Genomic DNA, 15,083 nt, shown 5'->3' on the forward strand with positions numbered 1-15,083 from the left:
GAGAAGATGCCACACAACTTGTTACTAACTGTATTGTAAACAAGTACATACTATTTAAAAGTTAGGAACACAGTTTGCAGGGAGCAGCGCACAAGATATCCTGACACAGCGCAAATTTTTGTAAGTGCTGTTTCATCAGACAAGGTTTCAGTCTATCATTCTGTCAATTTGTTGTGCCAAATAGCCAGGTAAATATTTCAAAATGTTGGTGTCGCCTGGCGAAGTAACTGGCATGCTAATTATGCAAACCACACTTGTTCAGTTATAAAGCAGTTGCATCAGTTCAAATGAAAGTGCACCGATGCTCGTACCTGTATGTGTGATGTCACAAAGCATAACCCTTTTCGTATACTTGTAATCATTACTGAGCCAAACGAAAGCGTGTGGGTAAGCAGTAGCCTTCCATACAGCATTTAGTGCTGCCAGTTCAAAACAGAAGTTGCGTATTAGACCAAGAATTATTAGTAGCAATTTACTAGGAAATTCAGTGTTCCCCGATAACTATGTATGCTTCTGTTATCTTTTGGAAATTTGTGCTAACACGCTTCACATTGCCCGTGTATCATTTGGTGTTGCTAGTTAAAGACAAGAGTTGGGTTATTGCACCAGGTGTCTTGTTATTTTGCTCGAAGCCTATTTTGTATACATATTGTATTTCCAGTTTAACTGGGTCTACTTCTAGTAAAGTTGTTAGTAAAGCGGTCTTCTCTAATGGACGTTTGTATTAGCACTCTTCATGTTGCCAGGTGTTGAATGACTAGCTAAGCAGTGTGTATTACTGAGTGAAACATTAGTACTTAATTCTTGCAGTGCATAGGAAACGTGGACACTCGCAGAACATGAATTGCACTGAATAACTAATAATGCAATAATGTTAATATGTTCAGATTCTTCTTCATTGTATGTCATTGAGGTCATTGCATGCAGCGGTCTAATTTCTTACAGCTGCTCCAAGTAGGCAGTGTAGGTCTTGTTACAGTATCGAGCAGTGGCAATGGCTTGCGGTGACCTTTATTCCCGGCCACATGCAGCTTGATGCTGAGAAGTCAAAGTCAAAGAAGGAAGAGGAAGTGCCACAGGAAGAGGACGACGACTTCCTGCGCGAGTACATGCGCAAACGGATGGAGGAGATGATGGCCGAGATAAATGCCAGGTGACGCACTTTTTCAGTGCTTGCTGGGTGCTTGTGCCCACGTGTCTCTTCTCTTTGTTTTTTTGTCCTTCTCTGTGCATTGTGTTCCCAGGTGTTCTTTGCCACCTTGCATCTCCAAACAGAAGAACCAACTCAAAAAGAAAGATAAGGCGTCGAGTAAAAGATACTGTGATTTCATGGTCCTTCTTCGTGGCTGAGCTTTCACACGCCATGGTGGCTCAATTGTTATGGCATTCTGTTGCTGAGGAGGAGGCCGTGGAGTCGACTCCCGGGCACGAGGGCAGCATTCCTATGTGAACACGAGTCAGGTTTAGGTGCACGTTAAAGAACGAGGAAAGTGTTAAGGGTAATGTTAATAGACAGGGTGACAGTGGTGTCGATTAAAGAGCGAACGGGGATAGTCGCTATTCCAGTTGACATTAAGAGGGAAAAAAAAGGAGCTTGGCAGGCCGTTAATGTGTAGAGCAGGTTACCGGTGGTCTATTAGAGTTGCAGAATGGGTGCCAATTGGAGGGAAGCACAGTTGAGGACAGCAGAGAATTAGGTTGAGTGACGAGATTAGGAAATTTGTTGGCATAAGATGGGGTCAGCTGGTGCAAAACGGCTAATTGGAGATTGCTGGGAAAGGCCTTCGTTCTGCAGTGGACACAAAGATAGGTAGGTTGATGATCGTGGCGATGGTAAAGAACTCTAGGTGGTGCAAATTAATCTGGAGCTTTTCACTACAGTGTCCTTTGTAGACCAGTTTACACCTCTTGGCCGTTAAAACGCAATACTAGGTAAGTTTATTTAATCACTGGCCCTTCGTTGCTTAACTGATCCTACATGTTATCACAGCCTTGGATGTATGCGTGCATGAGCATGTGGGTTTGAGCAAGCATCTATATTGCATCTAAGCAATAGGGGACATTTAGGGAGTTTATTTAATAATGTTATCAGCTTGTGTTTGTCACCCACCCACCATGGTTGCTCAGTGGCTATGGTGTTCGGCTGCTGAGCACGAGGTCGCGGGATCAAATTCTGGCCACGGCAGCCACATTTCGATGGGGGCGAAATGCGAAAACACCCGTGTACTTAGATTTAGGTGCACGTTAAAGAACCCCAGGTGGTCGAAATTTCCGGAGTCCTCCACTACGACGTGCCTTGTAATCAGAAAGTGGTTTTGGCACGTAAAACCCCATAATTTAATTTTTAATTTGTGTTTGTCACCTTCCACACAAGCATGTTATCTCCGAACATTGAACTTATTAATGACCTTTAATGAGCTACAGTGCTTTCATTTCTATTGGAACATGACTGCTTGTTGTTGTTTTTTTTCATCGGCTTTATGTGGCAGTGGCCTCATATTGTTATAATTCATGTGTTTAGGAGTTGAATGTTGAACTGCATGCATCACACAGGCTGAGGACTCGCACCAGGCATGTGATATTTTATGTTTATTTCAGATGCTGTAGAGCGTTTGATGTGTATGGCTAAAATTTTCGGGCGACTGGCATGTGTGCTGTTCTCGCATTGTCAGGAGAAAATCAAAGCTGCTGCTGCAACCAATAGTTTTGGCTTTGCTGGTGGTAAGGGACAAGGAGGGTGGAGCAGGGAGGTTAAACACGGTCAGGCCTGCTTCACTACCCTACGCTTGGGGAAGAAGGCGAGAACAATACGAAAAAGGGTTAGTCGACGTGCACCCTCCCGTGGAGCAACCTTGTCTGACGCAATCACAGGGGGTCGTATAGGCCGGTCACCTTCAAAAATCACGATGAGGTTTTTGTGGTCCTTACGCATCCAAGAATACTTCAGTCACATTCCTAGGATCTTTCTTTTTTTTAGAGCAGTCTGTCATCTAAGTAGCTGAGACATTTGTGCGTGCAAAAAATATTTACATTCGAAAGAAGGAAGGGAGAGGATCAGAGATATCTTACAGTACCGTAAAAAAATTGAGGTTTGTATCATGGCGGTGGTGCTATGTTCATGCTTCTCTAACATCTGTGGCTGCATAGGTTGTGTCTGATTGGTTCAGTTTGGGTATTCTTCACTCGCACATTTCTACTGAAGTCTTATTAGGACGCTGGTTCACAGTATATTAGCCAGAGAGGCTGTTACAGGGAAATGTAAATACAATTATTTGCATTCTGTTGCATGGAAAGCACAATTTATTGAAAGGTACAATTTACTGAACCCTTCTGCTGCAAGTATGACTTTCTATAAATGCGGTTCGTCTGTGTACAGCAACACTTTGACAAAAGGTAAACCTTGATATATCGAAGTTGGTAAAATCTGCAGTTTGCTTCGTTCTATTGAAATTTCACTCTATTGGAATTCGACTTATTATGCAAATAAGTACAGCCACCGATCGATTTTTATTACATGCAAAAGGGTCGTTGAGTCTTCCTAATTATCGGGCAGTCAAAGAAAAGCAAATTTGAATGAGAATATAATTCATTTTGATAAATTTGTGAGTCAGCGACGAATAATACAGTTTCATGCCACGTATGTTGACGACATCTTCTTGGCGGTACGAATTAAACGAAGCTAGCCACGCTTTTGCGTGCACTCCGGCCCCGCAGCTGATAGCATCGCCAGCACTGGGATGACCCTGTTAGGAAAAGTGCCGGCAGCGGGGAGTGAAGGCTTCGTCGTTCTCTCTCTCCAATGGGTCACTGAAAACCGATATTATGCAACCTCTAATACTAAATGCGCTGGAAGACAGCTTACATGATGCCACGCCGTCTCGGCACGCCCACTCTTTGCACATGCGGCAGATTACCTCTAAAACAGGGTGCGCGGCTGTGTACGTGCTCAGCTGCGCTTACAGCCATGTGCCACCGTGGCTGAGATGCACGTCAACTTACCCCCAGTCCGCCCCCCCGTTCCACACTCTGGCAGTCACGTCTGCTGACACAAACTTCAGCATGAGCCTTTCTTTCGCCTTAAAACCTGCCTTGCCCTCCCAATGATGTACTGTAATGCACAGTAGGCTCTGTATATTTGTTTACAGAACTTGCAGTGCCAGTGCCTCACGCTTTGTTGTTAAGATATGAAAAGAACTGCAAACACAGACCACATACATACTACATGTGGTGCAGCAACAAAGCGGACGTGGTAGAGTGGGTCGACAGCATTCCGATTTTTGTCACTTCCATCTCGGGGGTGATAATGGTGGAATTTTGTCCAGTTTCAGGCTTTCTGTGGCATATCCACTGGGTTTTACAGCATAAATTTTGCCTTTGGTCTTCTGCACCTTACAGTGGCCTGCGTTTTTATTCTAATTACTTCATAAGATGGTTCTGTGTTTGCTGGTGCTTCATTTCACTCAGAAGGTGGGCATTATTCAACAAAACACTTCCCATTTTTGCTTGCCTGGTTTGCTTAGAGAAGATTAAGTACCATTGTTGCATGGGTACTGAAGAGTCATGGACTGGTTTTACTGCCTGTCAGCAACCAATGGTGTCGACAAAGCATGCACGCAGCGTTGCACAGCAGTTAATTGAACAATGTAAGCCGAAAAATGTGATCTTGCTTGTGAAAACACACTCCAAGTTTAAGCCAGGCTGGAACAGCAGTAAGCTCAAAATATGCTTTCAGAGTTCAGAATAAAAATGGAGGTTGGCATACACTGAGGAAAAAGGTCTTTATAGTGGGCAAGATTTCATTGCATTTGGTTCCTAATGTGGTCTTTGGAGAGAAGCTGGGCACAGGCTATTAATTAAGTTAGAGCCTATTATGTTAGGGCGTCTCCCAGTTAGCTGGTGCTTGGGTGGCCGTGACTCATAATATCGTTTGACATTCATGTTGGGATCATTATTGCAGTGACGACGACAAGAGTATGCTTTACGTGAGAGAAGCATTGTGAATCTGAGCTGTGGTGCATTTTATGCAGGCCGAAGTTTGGCCACTTAGTTCGTCTCGAGAACGGCCAAGCATTCCTGGATGCTGTGGACCGGGAAAAGTCTGGCGTCACCGTCATCGTGCACATTTATGCTCAGGTAGTTTGTTTCAGTACAATCCAACGTATGCAGCGACTTTGTAATAGAATAAACTTAAACCCAAGGATTCCCTTTCTTTGGTGCTTGGGTACACCTTTAATGGAAGACCCAGGACGCTGAACGATGTGACAAGGGTATTCGCACAGTAGTTGTTTTTGTCGCATCTTTCCGAGTCCCATGTCTTCCATTTGCATTGTATCCAATCGCCGTGGGAAGTCACAACTAGCCCAATCTGTCATGCTTCCCTTTCCGAAAATTCTTTATGCTGGTTGTACTAAAAAAAGTTGTCTGTATGTAAGAGCACTTGTTATTGTTTCAATGACAGGAATATACTTCTTAGTGCAAAACAATAGAATTTTCTAGTGTTTTGTTCATTTGAACCTTCTGCTTCTTTTGAGGTGGCACTGCTTGCTGGTGCTTTTTTCTTAGATGGCTACCCGCTTGCTTTTCCAATTGACTACCTGATATCCACATAAATGATAAATGATATTATCATTTATGATTATATCATGATATATGATTATAACATGATAATGATATATGATATATCATGATATATGATATATAACATGATAATGATATATGATTTGGATAAATGACATCCAAATGACTGCATTGATATTCACAGGGCATGCCCGGCTGCGAAGCAATGAATGGCTGCCTGCAGTGCCTGGCGGAGGAGTACCCACAGGTCAAGTTCTGCACTGTCGAGGCCTCTGCGGCTGGCATGAGCCGGCATTTTGTAAGGACGTCTTCTGCACTTGCGGACAGGTTATACCGTGGGGCCTTATCCTACTGAGTGAAATGTTAAAGGAGCCCCGAAACACTTTTCTGTAATCATAGAATGACCTCACTATTAAAGGACGTCGCCTCACAAATCCTTCAAGTATAAGCAGGGTTGTTAGACGTGGACATCGCACCAATGAGTGGCTTTCTCTTTCTTTTCTTCTCCACTAGTGTGCGGTAAGCTACACAGGGGACAGGCCAAGGAGGCAAAGCTCCGCCCAAAAGTTTAGTGTCTCAGCGGTGAGAGGGCTTGTCGCGGCACCCTGGGGTGGCCGCAGTAGGCTATGCTACACAGCACGTTAATGCTATCTCTGAGGCGACACGGAGTAGGCCGGCAGTGCAAAGAGGAAGTGCTTTTTGTGTATTTTTAAGATCATCGACATACCGTATGCCCAAAGTATTTGGGGGCATAATGATGACTTCCTGAATCACAACAATATGTCAGGCAAGAATCGACATGTTCTTTCCGAATGTTTTACACCGTTTCTTGTGTTTCTACAGCATTTGGATAAAACCACCTTGAAGCTCGTTTATTGACTGAATTCTGCTTAAAAGACAGCCGCATGTTCAGATCAGATAGTGCGTATTCACGTGGGGTAGGGCTTCCACAGTAATTACCTCTAGCGAGTATTTAGGACTCTGTGGCATTTCTTACTCTCTCTCTAAGTGACGCCCTGCATACATAGCGTCGTGACATGTTTATATTCAGAATTAGGATGCCACATGAAGGCTGATGTGGCTGCACAAGTTCATGGGTGCCCACTCTTATTTGGTGCAGGCCCTGTGGGAGCAAGGAAATCAATTACTTAGAAGTGGCACCTGATGACATCGTGCACAGAAAGCTTGGCAGCTGAATCTACCTCTTGAGGCTGCTCTACGATGCCCATGATTAGCTATTCAGAGTTCTCGCTCATCATGGCCTCCAGCTGCTGGAAAAACACAGCTGCCTAAATGGCGTTTGATCTTTGGCAGCTTTTATTTCTCTCTTATCTCTCCCCTAATTATTTTTTTCTTACGTAATAATTGGACATAAACCTTTTGTCTTACCCCAAAAACAAAACCTTTGGTAATATTCACAAAGGTAGAAATTTTGGAAGTCGCTGTGGTCGGTGTATAAGGCAACTAGGACTGCGTATGGATTCATCTCACGTGGCCAGGTGGAAGCCGATATCCTTGAGTAAATATGCTAGACAGGTGACAGAGAGTTTGTGGAAGATGAAGTCTACACTAGTCTAGAAGATGAAGTGCCTAGAAAGATGGAATGAGAATGTTAATGTCTATGATGATTCGAAGCCGAGTCCTCAAGTACTTCGCCCACCCAGTATATAGCTTTTATGTGTTTAAAACTACCAATAATAGCATTACTGCAAACATTCTTGCAATCACGAAATGCTGTTGATGGGCATCGCTGTTTGTGGTGATGCAGCATGACGACATTGTGGAGGCAAGTGCAAGCAGTTTGTCACAGTTTTGACACGAGTTTCTAAATTCCCTGCTGCATGCACTGCAATATTAACTGGATTGCATGTTCACCGGAGCCTCTTTTACAGATTGGCAACATTTTCTTATTATGTTCAAAAACTGTTTCAGGGCCCCTCTAAAGGCTGCAGAAAAGAGATAGAGAGAGAGAGAGAGACAAAGAGAGAGAGAAACCCTGTGTTATTACTTACAGAGCCTAGCCATCAGTCATCAGCCTAGCCATCAGTGGCTTGGTGATGGTCTGCTGCTGAGAGCAAGGTCACTGTTTAGATTCCTGGCCATGGCAGCTGCACTTAGGTGGCGGTGAAATTTAAAAATGCACATGTGCTTGGATTTAGGTGTAAGAAAACTGGAGTTGGTCAAAATTAATTCATAGTCTTCCTCTATGGTGCGTGGCCCTCATAACTGTGTGTGCGAATACTCATATGTCACCGAATTGAATCGACTAGTCATCGTTCAAATAATTCTGTGCACAAATAGAATATCTGCTATTAGATTTTTCGAATATTTGATAAGTTCGATGTGGAGATCCAAGCATTGGTACAGGTCGCGTACACCGCGGAGCCCCTCATGCTCGATGCTGGCCATGCAAGCGCTTCACTTCGTTTTCGGCACAAAAGAAACACGGAGCTAGTCAAGGACAGGGCACCCCGGCTGACGCGGTGACATACTTTGTCACTACGAGCACTCCCCAATGTCGGCCCGATGTGTGATCGCACACGGCACCCAAATGCAGAATGGTGCCAAGTCGGCCGTGACCGCCTTTGTCGGTACAAGATTCATCCAGGTTGACAGGACCGGTTCAATTGATAACGCGATGCATACAGAGGTAATGGCAACATAGCAGCACATATTTCATGAAGTGAGAAAGCATGTGTGACGATCGGGCTGATTAGCTGCCAATAGGCATGTGGTCTGTGTTGAATATGCGGTGACAAACTTCATGCTGCTTCAAAGCCGTCAGTTCAACCCATACGTGTGATCTCGGGACCGATCACTGATGAGCCACTTGTACGAACATATTAGTGGTGAGCATTCTGTGACGGCTTGCGGCCCATTACCACAATGGCCACACTGCCTAGGTAATTAGGCTTAATCGGCCCTGCTTCATTGGGTGTCGGCGAGTAAGCTTACGGTTTCGGGCTGAATAGATGCAGGTCTATTCGCAACAGCTGCGTGACACTTGAAAAATCGACAAACCACCTCACAGATGAAGGCTAATCCATGGGATAGCAACAAAACTGTTCACGGCCGCCATCCTTAAGACACACCATACGGCAGCCTTTAGTTTTCGATGCCATTCGTTCATGCACATTGGTCTCTTTTTGTACAGCCCCGTACTAGACTATAGTGTTGTATTTATACAGAGGCCACGAAAGCGTCATGGCCGGTTGCATGCATTTGTGTGGACAGCTGATCAACGAGGGGTATGGAAAGTGGGGAGGGAACGCAAGCATCGCGCGAACTTGCCGTGACCCTCCATATTTCAGAATTTTTGACAGGTTGCAAATAACGCCAAGCCGGACAATTAAATGGCGTGCACGGTGCCTCCTCAAATTTACTGTCGGCGCCGGCTACGCGCGGAACGGTGATTGAGTCACGTGATATGTGGTCCTTTCCTCTGTCGTGCTATTTTTGCCTTGCATTAACCCACCTGCTGTAAAATTGGGACAGCCCTTCTGTAATTCGGAGAGAAACTGGAAAGCAAAGCTTTCTGTGCAATAGATAAAACATGGCTGCAAAATGCAGGTACACTATCAAACTAAGAACCTCATTGGTATTCAGTACAACGGCACGTCACTAGTTTATTAGTTTCAAAGCAAAAAGAACACCTGATTCTGTTGAACTGAAATTCTATTGATACCAAAAAAAAATATCGCTCAGACCTTCATATACTGGAACTGAGCTTTAATCAGTGCTGGCCTAGTAATTTGGTGTTTCCTTTAGAAAGAGCAGACTGTACTGTATATCATGATTTCCATGTACATAATTTACTGATAGCTTACTACATTCTTGTTTCATGAGTATGTGCAGCACCGTGTTTCCTTGACTAAAATTTGCAAGCATTAAATTTTGTAACAATTTTTTCTAATATTCGATACGATATGCAGCATTTTTTTTTCTTTATTCAATTCAATATTCGTTTTGAAATCTGCTATTCGGTATTCGCACACCCCTACTCATAACCTATTCTGCAGTTTTGAGACTTTGAGACTCCACAAGCAAATTTTCTTTCTCTCAAGGCCACGTAAAGCTAATAGCCAATTTACCCCACAATATTTTGCAGGACCTCTTCAATCCTGTGTAATGATGTGCCATCTCCTGCTAGGCCTTCTAAAACTGTGAAAACCTTGTTCAGTGCAGTTATAACAAAAATCAAGATAATATGTAATTATGGAATGGCCTCCTCACAGGTATGTAGAGATGTATAGCATAAGACATTAATTTAACACCAGTTTCGTGCATGTAGGTTAAAGGCCAACTGCAACAGAAGTTTGGAATGCGCCTTTGCCCATGGTTTAGATAACATGGTTTAGATATAAAGGAACCTTCATGCAAAATTTGACATCTGAAAAACAAGCGGAAGCGTCACGAAAAGCTAGCAAAAATAGCTGTTTTTGATACGAAACTGAATAAAATGCCTTCATTACCACCACACTTAGGAAGTTACACACGACTTTGAGATAAGGCGGTGACTGCAGTGCACTGAACAAATCTGAGAGACAGTGTGAGCGAGAACCACTTGATTGCACCCGTCGTCTGCTTGGGCACCTTTTAAAGGCTCCTAACAAGAAAACTATGCAATTACCAGCCCCGTGGCTTTCCAGGATTGCTTAAGTGGTACGTAATGCTCATTTATGACAAATTTAGCCAGAGTGAAATTTCATTCTAGTTTGACCTTAATCGGTCATGGGTTTGTACAAGTACAGTGCATGCTATGCATATTGTTTCAGCAGTGAAGAGAGCACGGAGCCACACAAGTAGCCTCGACGTCAAAATTGGCAACATTATGAAATAGCCAGATTACAGGATTGCTGGCACGATCCAGCTGAATCCAATTCTGAGCATTCCGCACACCCTGTGTATATGAGTAGTGGCTTTTGCTTATGATGACTTATCCTGGGATGCGTGCTCACGGATGACCCAACACTTGTGTGCCATCCACACCCTTAGCTTTACTGGTTAAGGCTCATTTGCACTCCAGCTCTCAGTATACTACAGTAGAACCTCGCTGATACGATCCCGTTATGTACGATTTCCCGGTGCCTGTGTTCGTGATTGAGAACAAAAAAAAATGACCTTATACAGTTACGCTTATTTTTTCCAGTTCATATGTTCTCAGAGAACATGACCTTTCGGCACCATTGTTCAGTAATTAGCAAACTGCAATCGCATGATATGTTTTCCGGCCGTTAGATCCCATGTAAATAAGCAAAGGCGTGAGGCACACGTTACCGAGAACAGTAGCCGCAGCTGTTTCCCTGCAGTACTCACCGCCCGTCTCACTTGGAAACACTGGTGCCCACTAAGGTTCTTATTCCGGTACCAGCAAATCTCCACACATCTTGCACATCGCATTCACAGCTATCGCCGCCGACCCTATTGCAATAAGCATCTTCATTATCTGCTTCACAGTGCGTGGGCCGTAGTGCCATTGGAAATGTACTGCACGCCTTTAATATGCAACAACCCAAACGATCTGCCGTTCCTTGCTGCAGGCAGTGCAAAGGGAGCCTCATGTATTGCTTTGGCGGCATCGTAGGCATTGTATTCACGTGTTGCCCACCAGCTCGATTTCATTTATATTATGCGTTACTGCGTAATAGCAAAACGACAACATGTGTCTCGGGTCGCTTTGGCCCTACCAGCTCAACCCCCGTCTCGTGCTACAACGATTCACGCAGAGTGGGCACGTCAAAATTTCCCGCCAGAATGCCCTGCTCAAAGAAGCTGTGGACCCAGGCAGAATTCGAGGACCACAAGCCTAAGCTTGCAGAAGTCGTAAAAATGTCATCACCTGTCTCGGGGCCGCTAGAGCCTGACGAGCTCGGCTCGCGTTGGTGTCTCATGCTTCAACGATTCGCACAATGCTTCACATATACGTAGATGTCAACCACAGTATAGTTTGTAAATTTTTTTAGTAGCTTGTGATCGTACACTGCCTCCATTAGTATGTCTTTTCTTGCATTTTCGCAAGATGTTTGAATGAGCTTCTACTGTATATAGCAACTGTTAAACAGTAGTAGCCGCTGTCTAATATTTTCCAGCACGAGACTCCTTGCTGCTCCGAAACTTGATAATGGGCTTCAAACCAGTGGTTGATGCATCAAGCTGGCTGCTCAGCATGGTCGGCTACGTTATCACTGTGGCTGCGGTTGCCATTGCCAAGTGTGCTTAACATGCTGCGGTGGCTCCAATCTGCGCCTTGGTATCGGAGCCATCGTGTGCAATTCCTGCTGTTCATATCCATACTAACATTGATGTAGCCCATCAATAAGCACTGTGTTTTTGTGGTACTGAATCGCACGTTACCAACGTCCGCTAATTCAAACATGGACAGAGAGTGCTGTCAGTACAACTTACTATGTGGCAACATACCGTCTTTTGCATGGGATTTTTTTACATGGGAAATGTCACCTACAGGACAAAATGCGTTATGCTGGTGGCTCCTTGTTTAGAGTTTTGTTTTTGCTGCTAAAGTGGTGACCTGCAAGCCTTGCATTAGCGTTGTCTATTTTATAACGGTGTACAATGCCATTGTTCTATGCTGAAAATGTGCCTGTGTCACATTTGAACCTGGTTGCTTCAGTCTGACACCCATGCTGTATCCTGCAGGAGCGCAAAGGAGTGCCGGCACTGTTGGTGTACAAGAACGGAGGCCTGATTGGCAACTTTGTACGCCTCACAGACGAGTTCGGCGACGACTTCTTCGCCGTGGACGTAGAGTCGTTCCTTGTTGAGTGAGCAGCTCTTTTGGTTCTTCTGCGCTAGGATTTATGGAACGACCAGGCTGATCTTCGCTGCCGACGCAGTAGAGTTCGAATTTCCAATACTTTTGACAGCACAGAGCATTGCTAGCCTCTAAGAACGTCCAGGATTGCCGGAATCCTGACTTTTTTTCTCTCTCCACGCCACAGTGGCTTGTTCGCTGTGGTGTGTCACTGTTTAGCACGAAATCGCAGATTCGATTCCAAGCCACGACAGCAACATCGTGACGAGATGTATTGCAAAAAAACCAGCTGTAGTTTTAGAGCGCAGCTTTTCGGCGCCCATTCCTGTGTTCTGCATCGGCAAACCTCTGTGACCCTCATAACCGAGCGAATGAGCACAGCGAAGGATGAAAGAGCCAACGTGGAGCACAGCAGGTCATGAAAGACAGTGATAGCGAAGAGAGCGTGAGGAGGAAAGCAAAAGGGGAGGGTATGACGAAAACGTGGGAAGAAAAGCGTAGGGCCACGCAAGACGGGCTCTGCGATGATGAAGGCTATGACATGGCGCCAGAGTAGTGCGCGTCAGACACATAGAAACGAAGCGTTGCTCGAGCGGAAGTCTGTATGCGGCGGCTGCTGTGAATCGTGCCCCACGCATCACCAATGTGCTGCCCCTCGTGATCTCCCGATTAGTGAGGCAGTCGTGTCACATTTCGCTCCGTTTGCAACGTGCCGCACGAGGCAGATTGTCTCCATCAGCCAGTATATCGCAAAATGAAAACACGAATAGAGCTGAGCTCAAATTTCGCATTAGGGAGCATCGTAAACGTTGGTGAACTTTTTGTTAAGTCTGTGACCTTGGGCTCATCCTATGATATCATGAATGTTGCGTCAAGTTGTAAGAAAAAATAAGTCATGCTCATGTCAGATGGGACAGTGCAGCATCACTGAAAGAAAAAACGTGTACAGAATATAAATTCAGGGTGTCTACCAACCGGGAAAACCGGGAAAACCGGGAATTCTCAGGGATTTTCAGTAGTCTGGAAAAAGTCAGGGAAAACTCAGGGAATTTGGGCCTCTATCAGGGAAAATTAGCGGCAATATATTGAAAGGGTCGAAAGTCGCGGTAATGCTGGCTCGAGCAACAGAAAGGAGTCGTAATGAATCGTATTTGACGCGCTGTCGTCGGCTGGAGGAGTTGCCAGTGTGCAGTCAACGACCGACTTTCCGGATTCCCGATAATTTGGACGGCTTCGCGCCACTGCCACGTAACCCATAGAGTCAACGTATCAGATCGTGTGAAATTTCGGACGCAAGAACTCTTCGCCGTCCGATTTTCCGGACGTTTTGGCCGTGACCGCATGTCCGAAACGGCAATAATCAAAGGCACCACCGCTGCCGTTTTCATTACTTCGCCACCTCGAACCGGCACTCTCGCACGCAGATCCGCTGGCAGCCGTTGCCACCACTGCGGCAACGCTAGGCCTAGCTCCTTCGACGTTCGCTATGAAGCTTCTTGCCGTTGGGTGCCGAGTTTTTTATTGAAAGAATTAGCTGCTGTCAGCAATGGCACGGACTCCGCATTTGTGACCCTCGCGATTGGCTTAGGAACATAGAAAACACGGTGCGTTGCATAATGCCGGTTTCCGAAAATCAGCTTGGCCTGTGTACAGAAATGTTACATGGTGAAGCATACGCAAAAGTATTGCAGTGAAGCATAACAAGCGTGGGAAGGGGCTATTGCCACGGAACACAGTATGCATTCCTTAATTATACACACGTGCACCCGGTATTTCCTGTCACAGTACGAGCGCCGATATGCCTAATATGTGTACTGACAGGCCTTCACAGCGTTTTCGAACGTGCCTGTCGCTGTTTGAGCCCCTAAGGGCAGTACATGACACGCATTTATTTTTTTTCCAACTGGCCTATTTTTCGAACATTTTCCCGACCCCTAGGGAGTTCTAAAAATCGGTCGTGGTCTCTGCAACTGACCAAGATGCTTCAAATGGTCCTTGGGGCGAACGAGTGGCAGAAGGAGGACAAGAACAGAAATGATGTACACATTGAGGAATAAACGGGAAAGGAAGCTTTCTACCGCCGTTTTGAAGAAGCTTGAGCTCAAAAAACAAAATTTTGGCTGATACCGAGATGCAGGTGTCCCTCATCCAAACCAGAATAAACTCTTTAAAGCAGTGAAACACAACACTCAGGCATCGTGCGCGGGCTGAGAGTATGTCAGGACAGTTGAGGTTGACTTACGAGCGGTTGAGAGAGAATCTCAATTGTGACAAGAGTTCGGGCCTCATACCACTGAGGATGCTATTAGTTGATAGAAATAGCTCATATTCGAATATTTGCTTCTATGTGCATCTCCTTTTTATTCGTATTTGTGAATGTCCGACTTCATTTGCAATTTTTTTTCGAAGACACTTTATTTGCTGTGCATTTTACTAACCCCTGCCTTCTATTCTCTTTTTGAATAACATAAACACTACTCCTTAGTATTCAAATTGGATTAAGTCGCTTTTATTATTTTTTTCATGTGCTTAATAGAGAGTGACAGCATCAGGCGATATGGTTTCAGCCCGTCTTGACATAAAACATAGTTCTGCATCACTCAGGGAAATGGGCAAAGGCACTCAGGGAAAACCTGGAAAACTCAGGGAATTTGGAAATGTCAACTTGGTAGACACCCTGAAATTGTGATAGTACCTGCACTGGTTCTCTTGCGGCACTGTAGGTTGCCATGTG

General features: G+C 45.0%; 1 protein-coding gene across 1 annotated transcript in view; it reads left to right on the forward strand.

The window, feature by feature from the left end:
- LOC126537983 (phosducin-like protein) overlaps positions 1-15,083 on the forward strand; it is a 40,736-nt gene that overhangs the window by 16,077 nt on the left and 9,576 nt on the right. The window contains exons 3-6 of the mRNA XM_050185099.3: positions 1,032-1,153; positions 5,028-5,133; positions 5,762-5,875; positions 12,235-12,359. Coding sequence (XP_050041056.2) covers positions 1,032-1,153; positions 5,028-5,133; positions 5,762-5,875; positions 12,235-12,359 — 467 coding nt within the window. The remainder of the gene's footprint in view (positions 1-1,031; positions 1,154-5,027; positions 5,134-5,761; positions 5,876-12,234; positions 12,360-15,083) is intronic.

Source organism: Dermacentor andersoni, chromosome 4 (genome assembly GCF_023375885.2).
Source record: "Dermacentor andersoni chromosome 4, qqDerAnde1_hic_scaffold, whole genome shotgun sequence".
In the NCBI taxonomy this organism is placed as follows: Eukaryota; Metazoa; Arthropoda; class Arachnida; order Ixodida; family Ixodidae; genus Dermacentor; species Dermacentor andersoni.